The sequence below is a fragment of the Paralichthys olivaceus genome, chromosome 16 (assembly GCF_024713975.1).
Source record: "Paralichthys olivaceus isolate ysfri-2021 chromosome 16, ASM2471397v2, whole genome shotgun sequence".
NCBI lineage: Eukaryota > Metazoa > Chordata > Actinopteri > Pleuronectiformes > Paralichthyidae > Paralichthys > Paralichthys olivaceus.
The window spans coordinates 1,822,948-1,843,104 of NC_091108.1; the positions used below are offsets into that span (position 1 = coordinate 1,822,948).

The following is a 20,157-nucleotide window of genomic DNA, read 5'->3' on the forward strand; positions in this document are numbered from 1 at the left end:
CTTAAAGTAGGTTTCTCTGACAGCTCAGCTGTTCAAATAGAGTTTGTTTCGTAAAATCGGATGTTTGAACGTGAACCGCGGGGTGAGAACCCGATGAACCCGGACCAGCACCATACGGGCCCAGGTCAAACCTCACGGTGTGAAGGAGGCTTCAAAACACTCTGACTCTTCCCCTCAGGCAGGGTCAGTGTCTGGGAAAAGCAGCAGGTTTTCTTGTTATTGTGGGCGAGAGTGAGACGTCCAGCGCAACCAGTGGGTTAGGTTTGAGGTGAAAGTCACACAAATTGTTTTACACTGTAAAAACTCAACGGCGCGTTTATCAAACACAAACTCCCATACATCCGATCCTGGGTGTGTCCCCCGAGCTGTCCGTGATGACAGAGGGATTCCTGTGGTGCAGCGAGGTGACGCGTCTCACTCCATTGTGCCTCAGATTTGGAAACTGAATATGACTGAGTAGTCCTGGGAAGTACTGCGAGAGCAGTTCAAGTAAATAACCGGGGTTACATCCCTGGGTAATCTCTTTCAGACTGGCATTTGTTTACAGCAGCGCTACAGAGGAACTTCTCAGCCGTGAAGTTAGCGTGTAAATAAGCAGTAATACTTATTTTACTCATGTTTTTAATCATAAAACTGAAAGCTGGAACATGTCAAAATGTATAGAAGCTTGATTTTTCACCAGCGGGGGATTTTAACATTTCAATCATTGCTCTTGTTTTATGTGTTTTGCAGACGGTACGGATTGAAGTTCAAAATGTAACACTTTGTGGATTTTTACCCAGGATGCTTTGCATATGAGGTAAGTGAGCTCATTAAATTATGCCAAAATATTTGTATGTTTTTCTGGTCTTAGTTTTCTTTTTTCCCTTTGACCTCAAATCTAGTGAATGGGTGTATATAATAATGTCTGTGTTGAGTTTACGTTGATATAAATATGAACGCACACAACGTTATCTTCAGTATGTAAAACCAGAGGGACGCAGTCGCTCTAAAGGAAAAACATCAGAATTAGAAAATGAAGAGGAGAAGCAGAAGGTTCCAGGTTCAAAACAAAGACTGAGAGTTTATACACTGAGGCGGCAAACCTAGTACAACAGGGACGTCCTGACACAACAACATGGGAAGTGAAAGTGCGTGTGCGTGCGTGCGTGTGAGAAACACATCTGCTTCCACCAGCACTTAGAGCTTTTGTCATTTTAAAAATGACCTCTCTCTCTCTCTTTCTCTCTCGGTTGTGTTCGCTGCCATCTCACTTGGAGTGAGGCTTATTATCAAAGCAGCGACGAGGCTTATTATGTAAAAACCGAATGCACAGTATCAGTCTTTGTGTTTCTCTGTCCCTTGTTGGCCTTCACTGTTTCTGACAAGCATCCGTTTGCTTTTATTTTGAAGGTTTGCGGACATAGGGAGAGTTCTAAAACTGTAGTTTCGTCATGATTGTCGTGCGTAAATAATTTTTTTTGTATTCTTACAAATGTAGCGTTGAGAAATTGGACAAATTGAGGAGTAAATGAGGACTCACACTGCTAATGCTAATGTGGTGACGTGCTTATCGTCGCCCATAGATTGTAAATAAAGATGGACGACGCCTCTACCCGCTCCAACTATCCAGAAATGAATTAATAACATCCAGGATATGAACTCCGCCATCTTGCATGAGTCAGAGCCAGAGTCTGAGCGCCGGAGGATGGTGGGCGGAGCCTCAGTAGTGAGGTCCTGCCGATACATGCGCTCGACCAATCGTTACTCAGTGTCAGCTGTCAATCATGTGATTTCATCCCATTTCCATATCGTGAAAATAAAAGTTCACCATCCTCGAATTTGGCAAACTTATCATGAAACATGAACCTCAGTGTGATACGAACGACCTAAAATAATCATCGCACTCTGACTTTTTTTGTTTTGTCCATGTCCCATGTGCTGACATGGAGGAGGTGGGACTATTTTTACTTCCAGTATTTATTTATTTATTTTACAAATATCAGAGTATTATCATCACTGTCTGTGTAAAAATGCCGTTGAATAGTAATCAGCTCTGCCACGACTTCTAACGTCAGTTCAAAATACAAGATCAACAGGTCATGTAAATCATTGTGGCTGTGACACATGGAGGTTTTTTTCTGCCCATCGGCGAACAGGAGGGAGGAGTGTGTGTGTGTGTGTGTGTGTGTTGTGGGAGGAGACAGGGAGGAGTGTGTGTGTGAGTGTGAGTGTACATGATGGGGGAGGGGACAGGGAGAGTGGGAGAGAGAGAGAGAGGATTTGTGGCATGTAGTTTGTCAGCTGTCATTAGGCACAGATGACACACACACACACACACCGAGCTATCTGACAGAGGAAAGAGGGGAAATACAGAACGAGTGTGTATTCATGGTGTGTGTGTGTGTGTGTTTGTGTTTGTGTGTGTGTGGGTGTGTTGTGTGAATCGGTTGTGTTGACTGTGTACATGGAGTGAAGACCAGTGTGTGTCCCCGGCCGGCATGGGAGGACTGGCCGGCTCTGGACTTGTTATGGACTGGTTTAACCAAAGCAGAGGTAAGTGCCTGTCGGACTGGAGCCTCTTCTCTTCTCTTCTGAGTAACAGCTGTAAAATCCACATTCATATTTTAAATGTTTCTAAATGTCCCAGAGCAGCTCCTGAATTATATCATATCTCTCAACTATATATATATATATATATATATATATATATATATATATATATATATATATAAAACACTGTTTTAATCTCTCAACAACAAACCTTAACAAACATTGGTGTTGATTTATCTGTTAATCAATGAGAAATATCCACTCGTGTGTTGTGATTGTTATTATTGTGATAGTTACTTTTATTTTCTATTTCAAAATCACTAATTCTGCTGCTTTGTATTTCAGTTTGCTGTTAGAATGAACAGGAATACTGTTGAGTGTATCTCGTGTTGATAGCAGTGTTATAGTTATGTCTGTTTACGACCAAACTGAGATGAGTTTGATGCTCACAGTATGCGTGACTGTCTTAGTCAGAGGTGGACTTTGAGCTGCCATGTATTATTGTGGTTTTGACACTGTGTGTGCGCGTGTGTGTGTGTGTGTGTGTGTGTGTGGGGGGGGGAGTGGTTGTGAATGACGGACTCACACACACACACACACAGAATGCACAGTCAGCAGGCCAGTAGCTGCTCTGTCACCTGAGGTCTAACCAGACAACTGGTAACTCAGTTTGCTCTGACTCAACAACAACTGTTGTAAACACTCATCCAGAGAGAATCTACTGTACACACAGTCCACACAAACAAACCAGCAGGAATTTCACACTCAAGTCAGTTGATGAGTTTCATAATACACCAACAAGTTCACCGTTTCGAATTCTCCAGTTCCAGTGTGTCACGCGTTGTTCTTTTTTTCCTTTTCATATTAACGTCTCCAGAAGTTCAACTTTCATTTTCCCATAAAAGAGAGTAGCTAAAAAATTCCATTACGAACAGATATCTACACTAAAAACACAGTTTCTATTCTCAGGAAGAGAAACACACACGTTTATTTAAAAAAAAATTTGCACAATGTGCACATATAGTATTGTTCTATGTCATCGCCCAGCTGTGACTGTATGTTAATTTTCACGCCCACACTAGCCACCACTGCAGATAAGTCATTCAGTGAGCTGAAGGTGGAGTTTGACCTCTCTGCCACCAAAATGATGACAAACTGCTGCTGTATCTCAGTGTTCGAGCTTTCGCTTCATGTAACGTCTGTTTTCTTCAAGCTGTGGATTGTGATCTTGCAGCAGTTCAGTCATTAAATCATATATATAACATCGGAATTGTTAATATCCAACTTTTCAGGGTAATAACCCCCTGAAACCCAAAACCCACAGGACAAACCTTTCCGCTAAAAATACACCATTTGTTCTACTCAGACGCTGTAAAAACTAAAATATTTGTGGCGTTCTCAAATGTACGATGGTTTTTGAATTCATAATGTTCAAATATAACAAAATGTGAAATTACAATTGTTATTTGACATCAAAATCCCGTTACTTGTGCCATATTTAAAGGTAATATTCTTTTACAGTCTTTTCAAAATACAAATAAAAATGAGATTTATGGCTCTATATGTGTGTCTCATGCTGCACAAATGACATTTCGAGTGACTGCCTCTTGCCATGGATGTGCTTGGGGTTCAGAGCGTTAAATAGGATTTTCTCGTAGAGGACAACTTTGCATAGGTCTTGTTTAGCATTAGCGTGACTTTTGGTTTTTATTCAACACTTACCCGCAAATTAACTTGTGCTTATTTCAGCAGCCGAATGAGAGGACGTAGAAATCACGCTCGAGAGTTTGTCCACTGTTGAAAGTAAGGAAACGAGAGAGGGCGAGTGTCACTGACAAAAGACAAAGACTCTCTCTCTCTGTCTCTCTCTCTGTCTCTCTCTCTGTCTCTCTCTCTGTGTCTGTACAAGCCTCCCTCTGACGTCCTGACTGTGTTTTTCCATGCGTGCTCAAGGGTCCAGAGGTTTAACCACTGGACAGATTTGGGGCACTACACTATAGAGTGTGTGTGTATGTGTGGTTCAGTAGTTTTTGTACTACGTTGTCGGAATACGAGGTACTTGTGTGTGAGCTGTCGAGCTCCTGGCACCGATTCCATCATTTACACAGTTCTCATACTGATTAGTTTTTTATTTGTTCACAGTTTTTGCCTCAAGACAACATAGACACATTTTGGCTGAGTGAGAATCATCACCAGGCGTCCATGTTTAAATTGGTGCACACGGTAAAAAGCATTCAGAGGAGGAGGATTGGTGTGTGTGCGTGTGTGTGTGTGTGTCTTTGTGTGTCTTTGTGTGTGCACATGCGCACATGTATGCATACTCACAATTGAATTAGCATCTGGGCAGGCATGTACAGTGTTATTGATTCCGGTCTATAATCGATCAGGCTCTCACATTACACAAAGCTGCACATGCAGAGTGATGAGCAGCTGTGGGATGAGCAGCCTGAAAACAAACCGTCTGTAACCAGTTTATTTAAAGGGATAAAAACCGTGTCTCCTCCGATTCTTTGATGTTGTGACTGATCCGACGTTTTCTGCTGCTGGTGACACAGTCTGAGTTTTTGCTTCTGTCTCTCTTCTCCTCCCTTTTAATTTCCCAAAGGAGTTATATGGACGACTGTTTGTGGCTGTTTCAGTTATTGCACTGCAGAGAACAAGTCTCTAATTAGAATGGTCCTGATCTTAATTTGTGTCACTAGCAGTGGCTCTAGCTCAAGTTTACGATGTTGATGAGGAGATTAAAAAGAAACAGGGGACAAAAAGTTCACATTTCTAAAAGGAATCGCGCTCAGGTGAGACGAAATAAAATGTTTGACCTGTGCTGTTACGCAAACACCAATTAGTCTGTGTTTGTTGAGACAGGGGAGCGTGGCATTGGGTGAGCTGGGTCAGTCGAAGTGTGCATCTTGAATTTAGAGGGGGACTCTCTTCTCGACACACAGAAAGGTGTTTGCTTTCCATTCCAGCACACCGGTGTCAGGAGTCTTTGGAAACTTTGACAACAGTTCAATAAGATGGGACCTGGCTGCCAGGTGGCAGGAGAGGGAAGCGGGTCAGTCGTCAGAGTGGCCAAGTAAATTCGATTGTTTTGAAAAGTTTTGGGGGAAAAAAACTGTCGATTTTTTTTATTTAGAAAGATATGTTTGTATTGCTCTCTAAATCTAAAGTGTAATGTTTTCATATCAGAGTCAAACAAAGCTGCTTGGAACACGGTGTTTTAAAAATGAATACCGAGGTTTGAGTCCTGCAGTGGCCACAGGTCAGAGGTGACTCGGCCCTTTGCTGCGTACCCTCCCCCATTCTCCCCCATTTCACTCTGGCATTGTCTGGTCAACTTAGAGGGAATGCAAAGAACAAGGTGTCTATCTGTGCAGTACCACAAAGATGGAGGATCGCTTCTCGTTTGCGGAGATGCACGAGGGGGTAAAATTTAACCTCCTGAACAAACCTGAAGTTGTTTCCTGTCATTTTGTGTCAGTTAAGTTGAAAATCTGACAGGAAGGCGAACACGGTTCTGCAGTTAAAGTTACGTTTTGACGTATTTGTCCTGAGCCAAGTTGTAGTTACCTCGATGTTGTCTAAATCCAGCTAGATCAACAAAATGCTTGTTGTCCCTGGCAACAGGCGGTAAGCCACCGACCATAAAGCCACCAGCTCAGAGGAGCATCACCGTGGCACAGCAGAGATGTGCACAAAGAGATTGGGCGTATTGACGTGGACACACACACACACACACACAAACAGACACACACTGTCATATGTTGCAGGCCCTTCAGTGTTGGAGAAGCCAGTGTTCTTAATCCAGGTATTAAATCTACTTTATGTGTGTGTGATGGGTGAGGGTTTGTGGGCTCAGACTGTGGCCTTGACAGAATCAGGAGCCAAAGGGAGGAGGGTCCCACCTCTCACTGTATTCCCAGTGTTCCTCAAAAATGAAAACAACCAAAGCCAGATAACACCTGCTCAGCTTAGATTAGAAAAGAGAGTTGGAAAGATGTTCATGAATGGAGCGTCAATGTAAATGATATGTTTAATTTATTAAAGTTTTCTCCTGAAGATGGAGTGGAAACAATAAATGAGACTTAATTAATCTATTCTTTCCATAATTCCATAAATAAGAACCGCCCAGTAAATGTGTTTTTTTTTAATATAACAACAGAGATTTTTCTGCTAACCCTGCAAAACACATAAGCTTTAATTGTCATTTTATAACTGTGTGTGTGTGTGTGTGTGACTCCATTTGCAATCCTCCTACTCTCTGTGTGCTGTTTTATTTTTCATAATTACTGCTGAATAGGTTGCGCTGCTTTGTTTATCTCCTTCCAATCTGACCTCCAGCTGGCTGTAATGTGAAACCTACCTGCTCCCTGTCACATGTAACATACCAGGAAGTGGACACTGCGGGGATATTCCTTGAAAGCTGAACAGAGCAGAATGATGGTTTATAGTTAAATAAAAACACACCTGAACCCAGATACTAAACACAGGCAACAGGGTTAAATTAAAACCTGTCTACTGAGGTTGTGCTACTCTAAAGAACACAGCTATTAAAGAAAAAAGAAAAAACAATTTACATGATGCTATTCTTTATTATGATTGAGTGTTTCTCAAAATCAACACTGATGTTTACGAGACATCTTGAATAACAGTTCCATCATGAAAAAGCTCTGCGCGGCACCTCTAGCTGGTAAAAGAGAATTAAAAACGCTGCACCTGTCAAAGCCTCACCCTGTCGCCGCCGGTTTTTCAGAAACCCAAAACAAAGAAACCGAGCAGCGATGGTTTCCATTGACGACAGAGTCCACTTAAGCAGGCTGTGGTCAGCCCTCAGCTTTAATTCCTTAATGGCTGGTTTGACCCTGTGGCCTCGTCTCTTCTCCCCAGCTCAAATTGTTTTTACATGGCTTCACTTCGTGAAGCTCTTGGCTCCTCTGATTGCATTAGTATTGGGCTGAACGGGCTAAAGGCTTTTGTCGCAGGCTACATTAGTGTTAATTCAGTGTGTGTGTGTGTGTGTGTGCGTAAGGCCATATGTGTGTCTTCATTTGTGTTTGTGAATGTGGGCCCATGTGTAACTACCTCCGACATTGATTAAAGTATATAAACCATAATAATCTGCTGTTCACCAAAAGCTATGACAACACCTTCATTTTTCAACGTGTCTCTTGTTGTTTTTAGTGATTTTAAACTTTTACTGAGTTTGGTTTTGGGGAGATTTACTTTTACTTTGTGTAATGATTAATCATTAAAAAAATGATTAATTTGAATGTGCTGTTTAAAAGTATGTGCAACGTTGATCAGCCTATCCTAATTCTACTACATGATAAGTAGATGGAGACGTAGACATTTTCACTCAAAGGTAAAATACCTGAAGCCCGAATATCCCGGATAATAGATTAGAACTTCCTAAACGGTTGACGACCAATGCAGCCAGCTACCAGGGGGTGACTGGGATGAGGCTTCATCTTTAGGAAGCTGTCATGTCGTCCATTTTGATTCACACTCTGTTTATTCGTGTGAAGCTTTTGTGACCTGAAAACAGGATGGAAACACAATGACATCCAATAGTTGTCAAGATTTTACTCTGCTAAGTGCTTGGGATTAGGTTTGTACGCTATTATTGTATCTGCACAATACCTGGTGTCTCCACATTGACTTCTCTTCTCATGGTCGTACGTCCACGGCTTCTTTTCCCACACCTGAGCCTCGGTGTGACGTTTAACCTCTCAGTTGATGCGCTTGATGCCGCAGGAAATAATCCTGCTTCTGCTGCTGCGACCCCACTATCACTCCGCTCTGAACCAAGCTGGTGGACCAACTGACAGACATTAGCAACCCCAGAACCACGCTGCTAGCACGGCTAAAATTGGTTGTAAAGCAGGAAGTGTTGATAACTGAGTGACTGGTGATGATAACAGCTGATTAACAAGGTCTCTCCTTGCATCATGGGAACTCTCAGCTCAACCAGATCCGAAGACTCCACAACAATCACAACATTCGCACTTGTTCGTTTGACGTCCGTGTGAGAAAATTCCCCAATGAACTGAACCCATCGTTCTTCAGTTTGTTCCCGTGCTCTCTGCCCAGTTTCCCTTTTAAACATCTTTTCCTTCATCCCTTTTCTCTTTGTGCTTCTCATTTTCTCCTCTTTTCTCTCTCCCTCCCTGTTGTTTTCTCTCTCCCTCTCTTATCCTGGTTTCCTGCCTTCATCTGCTCAGTATCAGCCCCACAGTCTGTCTGTTATGTAATGGTCAGGTGACGTGTTGGCCCGTTGAAGGGCCTTAAAGGCCTGCCGCCCTGACAGACAGCTTCTAACTGCTACTCTGCCTCATCAGTGATAGAACGATTTGTCATGTCCCGACCACCACATGCTTTTAGTGAATCATTCACTTCACACTTCGGTCATTTCCTAATGTCTATTTGAGAAAATCCTCATGTCAAAGTCACATCAGGAGTAAAAAGATTTCCGCTACTTCAACCTAAAAACTCCCAGGTATTGATCTGACTGATTGATCATCGCACATCAACTGTGTTGACTTCATTAGCCCTCAGATATCTGCCGGTTTTGAAGAATGGATTTGATGCTGTGTTTTCGTTGAAGCAGATGCGATGCAAGTTGTAAATCTTTATTCCAAGAAGAAAAAAGAAATGCTCTTCACCTCAAAACCTTAAGAAAGAGAAATCCAACAACCTTTAGAAAAGTAGACAACATAAACTGAATCTAAAGATGAACGACATGACAGCTCTGTAAAAGTGAAAACAGATCACCTTGTACACCCCCTAGAGGTTGACTGCAGTATAGGTCATAAACCAGCTCCTTCATGTTAGCAGGTGGGCCATGAACAAAACTAAAAAGTTCAAATAAACATCAAGTTGTCCCTGCCAATAGGTGTTAACCCGTATTATTCCACAGCAGCTTCAGGAAAGTAAATGACTCCTGTTGAAGATGTCAGCTTTGACAGAACTCTTCATGTAAGTTTGAATGCCTACATGAATTAGCTATTTCTTACTGAGGCAATTATTGACACCTACTTCATTCCCACTGGGCCTCCCACATGTTGCCAACAGGCACTTTATAATGGCACATTGTTTTCATGAGTCACGAACACGCTCCCTGTTTGATTATGCACCATTCAAGCAGGTTGTGTACATCTCCAGCACATGGATCCTTGTCTCTATAACCCTGTGGTGAAGAATGTTATGAAGCTTGTGGAGCAGTCGAGAGGTTTTTGATTTCTAAAATGCTCCGTTGCACTTGAACCAGTGAATTTAGATTAAAAGCTTCCTCACACTGGCACAGACTGTACTGTTTTACATATTACAAATAGCCAGATTGAGCAACAGGTTAAAAAAAATATCTATTTGGATGTATTTGAAATCGAAAAGCTTTAAGTGAAATTTGCCAATGAAATGAGAGTTAATTTGGCAGCAGAGGTCTGTTTCAAAATATTTTTACATCCACCTTCGATAACTGTTCTGCATTTGCGTTCTGTTTGTTTGCAGGATTACGCAAAAACTTGAAATCATTTCTGTTTCAACATGACAAAATATCACAGTGTGTTTTATGTTTGCTAATAGTCTAAATAAACTGCATGCATGGATCCTTACAGTTGTGTTTTTGTCTGTTTAGGTGCTGATATTTGCTGAAGATGAGTAGTGGGAGGCCGGACACCCCGGAGCCCCCCAGAGGGGGAGAGTCTCTGAAGAGGAAGGACTGTCAGTCAGACCTCCTGGGACCCAGGTGAGACCTTCATCCACTGTCTCAGTGCATCCTACACAGCAGTAAACCCACATAGTAATATCAACAAAAGCCTCCATCTAAAACTCACTACAATTAGGTTCAATAATAATGTCCCAGTGCCTCATCTCACCACAAATAAAGGACCGACCACTCAGCTGATGTCCTCTGACCTGCTACACTTTCCTCACAAACCGGAAATATTTTACAGCGCTAAGTGTTTCACATACACAAAATGATTTGTGTCCACTTCCAAAATATTAGCGCTGACCACCGCACAGTGATTTTCTGTCTAGACACACTAACATACACACACCCACATCGACATCAGACACATCTGTGTCATCAGAGTGGCTGAAAAAAAATCACTTGGTCTTCACGAACAGAGATGACAAATGTTTATTTGCATATTAGCAGGAAGTGAGATCCAAAGTGGTCACAGGAAACGCATTCAGGACGAGCCAGGTGTGAATTGACGCACAGAGAGTAGAGATCACTCAGGGCAGATGTTCATAACAGGAACGGAACAGGGACAGAAATGACTACGTTTGTGTGTCAGTGTTTGAGACTAAGTTTTACTGTTGGAGGTTGTAGTGATGATGCACTGACGTTATAATGAGGAGAATGTTTGCAGCTCAGGTTGTAGTGAGGAGAAGACAAACAAATCTGTGAACAAGCTCGTGCAATGAAGAAAGCACAGTGTTTGTGATGTCCACAGTTGCAGTCATTCATCCACCTCAAGTGTGAAACTGCAAATATTCAGCTCGTGCATGAAGAAAAAGTCTTAATTCAACCACTAAACAAGAGATTCATGCATGTGGTGGTGAACTTTTTAGATGTCATCTTCTTTTTTTCCTTCTGTGAACATTTTATTGGTTATGTTGACGGCATCTTTGCTTCCCTTCCTGTGCTGCAGCCCGAAGAGGAGCACGGAGAGGAGGAACCGGGAGCAGGAGAACAAATACATCGAGGAGCTGGCAGAGCTGATCTTCGCCAACATCAACGACATGGACGACCTGAACGTCAAGCCGGACAAATGCGCCATCCTCAAAGAGACGGTGAAGCAGATCAGGCAGATCAAGGAGCAGGGTGAGGATCTACTTTTGTTTATGCTTAAAATAATGTGATGAGAACCACTTAAATGGCCGAAACCATCTTTGAGGATACTGAACTGGACGTATACATAATGCAGTTCATATGGCACCTTCCAGATATCATATATCATCTGCTTTAGCTGAGCCGACATGAGTTTAGCTTCTACAGAAAGAAACCTCCACTATTTTCCTGTTTCAACTGTTCCTGGTCTTTTCTTTTCCTTTCCTGTTGTTTCCTCCCTCACTTGTCTTTCCCCTCTCTCACTTTCTCTTGTCTCACCTTTCCTTTGCTCCTTTTCTCTCCCTCCCTCATCTCCCTCCCGTTTTGTCCTCTGCCAGTCGGTGTCCACTTGTTGTTGCTCTGTTTGAAAAACAACAGCTGAATAAGCACACACACACACACACACACACATGCACACACATGCACACACATGCACAATGTTTCATCCCGTTTCTGTCGCATTAAATTAAATTAAAACCAAACTTATTAGAAATATAAAAACTTAACTCCCTAAAATCACACAAACCATTTTTAAGAAAACAATCGTTCCACTTTTTAGTTCATGTCCCATCTATTAACATGGAGGTGGGGGGGGGGGGGGGGGGGGTGGGGGGTAATGACCTGTACTGTATAGCCAGCCACCAGGAGATGATCGAGTCACTTTGACTTCTGCGTAGCCGCGATGTCGTCATCTTTTATGGAGAGTTGGAAACTCAGAGCTTCGGGAGCTGATGAGTTGTGTGTTGTTCAGTTATGCAGATTGAATCTTGTGCAAAGTTTGATTTTGTGTTTACGGGGATTTTCATCTCTGTGCTGACCTGTTAAGTGAACGCCCCACGGTTCACAGAAAATAAATGCACATGAATCACCGTTCAAACAATAACCATATTTATTTATTTATTTTTGAAAAGCTCGTACTGTGACTTTAATGCTCCTCCACCTACATGACAGCCGCAGCGGGCTCTGCAGTGACAGGGTTTAAGGGCTGATGACTCTGTACAGCTCTGGTCCCACAACAGGAATGTGAGCTATGTGGCCTAATGGGGCCATGGGAGGCTTAACAGTCCAGTGGTACAAGCAGGGAGGAGAGAGGAGACTGGCCTCTAATATGACTCTAAATGTGTGTAATGTACCGTGACTTCACTTGGCGATACCTGCTCTCTGTGACATCCCGGGCACTCAAACCTGCAGGTTTACCAACACATCGCCACACTGCTGGAAGAGGGTGGTGTAGAGCTGACATTATAATGAGGTTAAAATGAGGTCAAGTGCTGTGTAATTAATGTAAAGGCCTCATGTGTAAATGACTCAAAGTGTGTGTGCATCTATGTTGCTGTGGTTTAGCTTGAAGGCGACAATAAAATGTGGAAGAATGAATGATTTTCTAAGAATCTGAGCATCAACACAAGTTTCATTTTTCCAGGAAAACAAACAAACTGAACTTCTGACCTCCCATCACAACATCTATACATTCAACAAATTCCCCAGAACACTTTGTCACGGTTTTCGTTTTTTGTGTTTCACTTCACTTATTTCAGAAAGGAAAAGGAAAAATAAAGGCTCTTCACTACTTCTGCTTTTCCCTTTGTCTTTCACAGACAAAGCTCCAGTGGTGGATGCTGAGGAGGTGCAGAAGGCCGACGTCTCCTCCACAGGACAGGGCGTCATTGATAAGGACGCCCTCGGGCCCATGATGCTCGAGGTGGGTCAGACCAACCTCTGGTGAAGCTCGGAAAAGTTGAAAGGTTACGGCGATAGTGACACAAGGCAGAACACCGGAGGAGGTGCAACGGTGACACAGAGAACGATGATTCTTTTCTCTTGAGGCCACTGACCTTTACTTGACCCTTGGAGTAGTTCACAATCACATTTTCACCAGTGACACAACAGGCTGCACGTGTCCAAACCAAGCCGTGCTCGCTCATCGCCGCAGCGCTGTAGACGCTGATGAGCCAGTGGTTCGTCGAAACACGAATGGAGCGCCAGTCTGACTTTAAATGGTGCCGCACTTTACAGTCACGGAGAGATAAGAGCTCCCCCGGTGGCAGTGGCGTCATCGAGCAACATCACGTGTGTTGCGACGTATAACATGAGACCCAGTGAAGGAAATACCTGACTGAAAAGCTAGATTAGAATAAGAGAGGAGGAGCCTCACACACACACACACACACAGGATATGAATAGCGTTCATCAGCCGTAATATTGACGAAAGGTTCTATTCTATTCTACTCCAGCATATGTTTACAGTAGTAGTTGTGCAGCTCGTGTAGACATGTGTGTAAAGGTAAAGGACAAATCCCAGTCTGTGCATATAGGTGGACAATTCACACATAAACATAATAAACACACAAATTTTATTCAAAAAAAACTTTTTTCCTTTTTCCATTTCCACCCCTCTGTTTTAATAATCTCCTCTCTCTTCTCTGGCTCCTCTTTTCTCCCCTCCCCCCATTCCATCCCCTCATCGCCCCTGCCTACCCACCTTCTCCTCACCCCTCAGGCCCTGGACGGCTTCTTCTTTGTGGTCAACGTGGAGGGCAACATAGTGTTTGTCTCGGAGAACGTCAGTCAGTATCTGCACTACCAGCAGGAGGAGCTGATGAACACCAACGTCTACAGCGTGCTGCACGTTGGGGATCACGCAGAGTTCATAAAGAACCTGCTGCCAAAGAGCATGGGTAAGAACTACAGACAGTGAACTGGGTAAACAGGAATTCCTCCTCGGGCCAGATCTTCTCATTTGGGCCCGGCCTCAGTAGATTACTCGGTACCTTCGCTTCGTAAAAAGACTCCTCTGAAGGACACAGCCCCAGAATTAGGACACAGCTGGTATTAACATGTGGTTTTTGTGATCCTATTTCAAGTGGACAGATCTTAGCACAGGTATGAACTCACTCAGGTCGGCTATTGATCCGATCACACGAGAACACGCATGTCCACATTCTTTTAGCCGTGTGAACACAAATATGTCCTGGGCCCCATGAAGAACCACCCACTCAGCCGACGTCCTCTCACCTGCTGCAGTTTCACCATTAACAGAACTCGTTATTTCTCTTCTCGATGATTGGTTAGTGACCACCACCACGACACCGCTCGCTCACGTCGACACAATGGGTAAAAACGACATATCTTGGTCTTCGTAAACAGAAATGACGTCCGTGTTTGTTTGTATAGAGCGCGGAGGCGAGATCTGATCTGAGATCCCATCACGATCAAGCATGTGGGGCCACTTTTTTATGCCAGATCTCAAAAACCACATGTTAATACCAAGTGTGTACGAGGCCTAAATGAGCTTTGCCATCTTGACAGAATGAATAACACATGATTTCCTAGATGATCAAGATCAAACTGATTCAAATTACTCCTCTGATCTTAGTTAACTCTAGTTGCATGTCTAGCAGCAGGTAGTGGTTCAAACGTTTCGGCCTCTGGATCGCTGTGTTTCTCTCTATGTTCCAGTCAATCACCGGAGCGGGGATTCCTCCAACAGGAACAGCCACACCTTCACCTGTCGTATGTTGGTCAACCCTCATGTTGACGGAGAAGATCAGCCGACCTCTGACCAGCAGGACACGGCGCAGCAGAAGTACGAGACCATGCAGTGTTTCGCTGTGTCCGAACCCAAGTCTATCAAGGAAGAGGGGGAAGGTACTGACTTTAACTAACGTTGTCGTTTTCCACTTAGCGTCTCTTATTCGGTTCTATGTTTTTTATTGCATTTATTTAGTTTATTTTTCTCTTCCTCTTTTTACCATGTCTCTCCGTTTGTTTCTCTGACCTCTTAGTTTTGCCCTTCATCATAAAATCTCTTCTTCTCTCCCCATTTCATTCTCTGTCACTCTCCCATCAGTCTATCCATCCCCCAACCTTCTTGTCTCTTGTGTCCTGTCCTCCTTTCATCACCACTCCTCTCGACTTTTCCTCACATCCATTGGGAGAGACTAATTAGTGTGTGGCACTTTGTCATTTCCCCATCTTGTCTTATCAAACACACATACACATTCTGGTGCTCTCATTTTCAATGTCTGACGGCCAGATATTGTGCCAGTCTGTCCCCTGACAGCAGGAGGACGTCTGGTGGACAGACTGAGGGCTTCGGGTTGCGGGTGGTGTGTTGAAGCTGCTGTAGTGTTGAGGTTGTGTTAAAGGAGACCTGCTGCTCATTTTCAGTTTTATAATTTTAATTTGGTTTAAAAAGGTTTACGTGCTCCAATGTTCAGAAAACACGTCTGTTCACTGATCTTTGCTGCAGCGCCTCTTTTTTTACTACTTTATTTTTTACTTTTTTTGTATAAAAGCCACAAATGACAACATGTTAAAAAATTGGATTTTCACTTTTAGTTCTAGCTCTGAGGTCACAGATAGTGATGGCGTTTGTTAGACGTATTTCTAATATTCTACAGGGTAAAATAAAGCGAACTTGTTTCCTTGTGTTTTAATGAGGGAAGAGCTGAAGCTTAAACAGGTGTGGAGAACAAGAGACCACCCAAGAGAGGCAAAGTGAACGAGAAAAACTCTGGTCACAGTCGAAATCACATTGTGTCTTTACGTAACTGCTCCCCAGACACATTCCTACACACATCATATGTTTGCAAGACTTCATCGCTGGTAGTCTCAGGATGTGATAAGACATCAACTCGCATTTTTCCCCAAATGTGCAGATTTCCAGTCCTGTCTCATCTGCGTGGCGAGAAGAGTCCCCGTCAAAGAGAGACCTGTGATGAAGTTCACCACACGGCAGGACCTTCAAGGTTTGTATCTTACTGCGACGTCTGTTCATGATCAACAGAACTGTCATGCTTCATACATACAGACATGCTGTAAAGGCTGGAACTCCAGGCCAGTGGATGAGGGGCAGTTACTTTATCTAGTGGTTCCCCCTGCTGCTGCACCTCGTCTGCTAACACCCGTAACCGTCCTGTCCAGGTAAGATCACATCGCTGGACACGAGTCTGCTGCGGGCATCCATGAAGCCGGGCTGGGAGGACCTGGTGCGACGCTGCATTCAGAGGTTCCACCTGCAGAACGAAGGCGACATGTCCTTCGCCAAAAAACACCAGCAAGACGGTGATTATTGACCGAACGCATCGGAGGCTTTTACATCCAAAACGTGTTGAATGTAGCTCTGTCAAACTCCAGGCATGTTCATCGTGGGGTTGTTGAGGATTCAGTCGAAATTCTACCAAATATCCTGTTTTTAATATCAACTCTCTGCCAATCAACTTCATCAGTAAATAAGTCAATTATTTAAGTCGTTTTTTACGGCAGTGTATCGAAAGAAGTCTCAGTCTTCTGTCTTGCTGAGAGGTCGGTTTGTTTCTGTTTGGGTCTTTCCAGTGTTGAAGAACGGCCATGCACTCAGCCCCATGTATAGATTCTCCCTGGCAGACGGAACCATCGTCTCAGCTCAGACCAGGAGCAAGCTGGTCCGATCTCCCGCCACCAGTGAGCCGCAGCTCTACATGTCGTTGCACAGCCTGCAGAGGTACGAGCCGCTCTGACTTTCACTCTCGGGACATTTCACACCTGAGAGTCTGAACCAAGCTTCTTCTAGTTTCGTGTGATCTGGTTGGTTTTGGTTTCACATTGTATTTAGGGACTGGGGCTTGTCATTTTGGGTTGCGTCTGCAGATACTTGACTCTGATTGGTTTGTAGACGGAGTCTGACGTGGGCGTGTTGACAGTTGCGGGGGGGTAGTAGTCTGTCTGTTTGAATGGAGAAAGTGAAAGCACCGAATGAACGTCCTCGTGGTTCAAACATTATATTGCCGCAGCTGCTTCCTCTTCTTTTTCTTCTTCTATGTTTAATGCTGTCTCTACTTCCTGTGATTGGTCCAAAAGTCCAAACTCCCCAACAATTGTTTTCTTTCTGGAAACGAACAGAACTTGTGTCTCAAAATAAACTGGGAAGTGCGAAGGTCCAGACCAAAGTTGGTGTGAAATGGCCCCTAAGAGCTGATCAGTAAATTAGTGCAATGATTAATGAAAGGATAGCGAAGATGAATTAGTTTTGATAGATTTGATGTTCTTCCTAAACCTGCAGTGATTCTTTCCAGAGAGCTTCACACTTCTCCACCAGTCAGTGGAGACAAGTTAGATGATTTCATGGTAATGAATCACGAGTTTTGCCCTGTGGCAGCCACTCAAGAACAAAGTTTATCTTCAAAATCAAATTTCTTCTTAAAATGGCACCCCTCTTAGAATTCAAACTGACTTTCCACTCATCTTAGAAAAACATCACATAATGACTTCAATTACATAAGAGCAGATTTGATTTTTCGGCCGTCTCTGTCTTCTTTCTCTTGTCGACCTGTGTCGATCACATGTTCCCTCTCAGGCTCTTTTTTTTAGGGGGGGGGTGTATCACTGCAGTGTGGATAACAAACAAAGAGCCTGTTATTAACAGCTTCCGCCACATGTATAGATTAAAACTGACACAAGCCTCACCAGCCAGTTCAGTCTGCAGCACTTCCATCACATCCTCCCTCCCCTGGGAGCCACTCAACCAGCATCCAGCTGCTGGTGCGACCCTTCCCTTCATGGTTTGGACGTCGGGTCAGAAAGCGATGCCAGGACTTGTTACCCGGAGCCTCGCGGATCAATGGGGAGAACTTGGCCTTTTTCTACTTCCACAAGTTTCACATTCAAATGTATCGCTCCAGTATTCAGCACAATGGGAGCTTTGTGTGTTTGGTGTGGGGCAGAAGCCGATCCATGTTGAAAGCTCTCTCTCTCTGCCACGTCTTTGTTTTCTCAGTTGTGTACACTGCTGCTGAGAGCTGCTATCAGTTTTTTCTTTATGACGAGACTAATTGAAGCTGAAAGAAAGGATATTACTAAACCTCTCCAGAACGCTGCTCATCACTCACCGTAGATATTCACTGGAATTCAGCAGCAATTCTGTAGAAAGAAAAACTTGTATTTTAAAACTTTTAAACTGTATTTAAAATGAAAAAAATATATAAAAATACTACAACCAGCACTGCACAGGAGCAGGTCGGATTCTTATTCCTGTTTTCTTCTTCCTTCAGGGATAATGTTGGTGGGATGACCACATACACACCAGGCGGGCAGGTCGTAGTCAAGCCAATGACCCCTACCAGTGCGAGTGGTCTGTCACCTTCCCCTGACGCCAGTGTCACAAGTAATACCCACCACTCCATGTCAGCCCCCAGCACCCCTGTACGTGGTTTCGGTGCGGTATCGGGTCGGGCGTCCACGCCTCAGGGAAACAGCCACTCACTCAAGCTGGGCAGCCCTTCAGCGCAGGGAAGCCCCGGCATCAGTTCCGGGGCCCAGGGTGCAATGCTGTCTCCTCGTCATCACCTGAGTCCCAGCATTCCAGCTAGCAGCTGTAGTAGCCCTCACCTCCCCCAGCATCCCCCTGGTTCTTTCTCTCCGGTCGCCGGCCTCCACTCGCCAGCATCCGTGTGCAGCAGCACCGGAAACAGCCAAGGGTTCAACTCCCTCAGTGCGCTGCAAGCCCTCAGCCAGGGCCACAGGGTTTCCCAGGGTCTCACAGAGGGCCAGCATCCAGATTCACCTGACAGAAAGCTGGCTGGCCTTCAGAGCCCTCTTCACTGCAGCAGCACAGGAAGTAGCCAACTAGCAAAGAACCATCCCAGCTTAGAGACTGACTTGTTTGGGAGTTTTGGAGAGCAGCAAGACTTGTTGCTGTCCCAAAACCAGGAAGGTGAGCAGGGGGAAGGCAAAGACAGTGACCATGACATCTTCGACAGTAATGGAGGTGAGCTCGGCAACACCACAAACCGCCTTCTCAACACCAAAGGGCACACGAAGCTGCTCCAGCTCCTCACTACTAAGCTAGAACCCTCTGATCCCGGCTCACCGCCGGGGCCCCTCAGGGACGACCAGAACTGTAAGGACCCGCTGAGCAGGGTCGGGGGTGTCGGTGGGGCTGGGCATAACAACTACTCCACTTCATTAAAGGAGAAACACAAAATTCTCCACAGGTTGCTGCAGAACAGCACCTCGCCTGTGGAGCTGGCCAAGCTGACGGCAGAAGCCACCGGAAAAGACGCCATTGGTCCCGAGTCCGCCTCAGGGGACAACATGGCCTCGCTGGCTGAACTCTGCGTAAAACAGGAGCCGGGCAGCCCCAAAAAGAAAGACAATGCGCTGCTACGCTACTTGTTGGACAGGGACGACAACGGCATCCTGGATAAAGCGACGAAGATGGAGCCTGGCGATGGACCAAAGCTGCCCAACATTAAGACAGAGAAACAGGAAGTGGGGTTCAACATGGCGGACCAGGTCAGTTTACAGTGTTTACAGTTGTGTTCATCATTAGTGCAGTTGGTCGACTGACAAGAAATAATCCAGTAAGTCATTTATAGTGCAGGTTAATTATCTCAAATGAGAGGTTTTGCTGTTTCTAACTGTTTAACAGCCGTCAGAGATTAAGCTGTGGCAGTATTTACACGTGTGTGTCTCTCTAGTTCCTTTCTTACACTACAACGTTCAGCCTGTAAAGAGTGTTGTGTTCATTGAAAGTTCAGGTGCGTTCACACAGAGGCGGAAGAACTGTGGATCCAACAGTTGTACCTCCGGAGTGGAAGGGGGAAGGAGAGTCTGTCTCCCAGGAAGGTTTCTCGTTCGCTCTTTGTAGAATGAGACGAGGTTTTGTTGAGCTGGAGCTGAATAAGCCAGGAAGCTGTTTGTTTTGTGTTTAAACAGAGGTTTAAACTCCTCTGATGAAGTTCCAGCTAACGGGAACAGGACAAACAGAAAGATGAAGCGAAGAGCAACGTGCATGAGTGTGTTTTTAT

At 44.4% G+C, this 20,157-nt stretch overlaps 1 protein-coding gene across 7 annotated transcripts in view; it reads left to right on the forward strand.

Moving 5' to 3' along the window:
• The window catches only part of LOC109642880 (nuclear receptor coactivator 2-like), a 35,865-nt gene that overhangs the window by 5,853 nt on the left and 9,855 nt on the right, over positions 1–20,157 (forward strand). For 4 of the 7 annotated variants that reach the window (XM_069510615.1, XM_069510620.1, XM_069510619.1 and 1 more), the window contains exons 1-10: positions 2,245–2,535; positions 10,166–10,276; positions 11,190–11,362; positions 12,967–13,070; positions 13,869–14,046; positions 14,828–15,016; positions 16,030–16,119; positions 16,295–16,435; positions 16,706–16,853; positions 18,400–19,642. In XM_069510615.1, the coding sequence (XP_069366716.1) occupies positions 10,185–10,276; positions 11,190–11,362; positions 12,967–13,070; positions 13,869–14,046; positions 14,828–15,016; positions 16,030–16,119; positions 16,295–16,435; positions 16,706–16,853; positions 18,400–19,642 (2,358 nt within the window). In that variant the 5' untranslated portion in view covers positions 2,245–2,535; positions 10,166–10,184. Of the gene's footprint in view, positions 1–732; positions 800–2,244; positions 2,536–4,281; positions 4,336–10,165; positions 10,277–11,189; positions 11,363–12,966; positions 13,071–13,868; positions 14,047–14,827; positions 15,017–16,029; positions 16,120–16,294; positions 16,436–16,705; positions 16,854–18,399; positions 19,643–20,157 lie in introns of those variants that run through there. The other 3 variants (XM_069510618.1, XM_069510616.1, XM_069510617.1) reach the window with 3 other exon arrangements.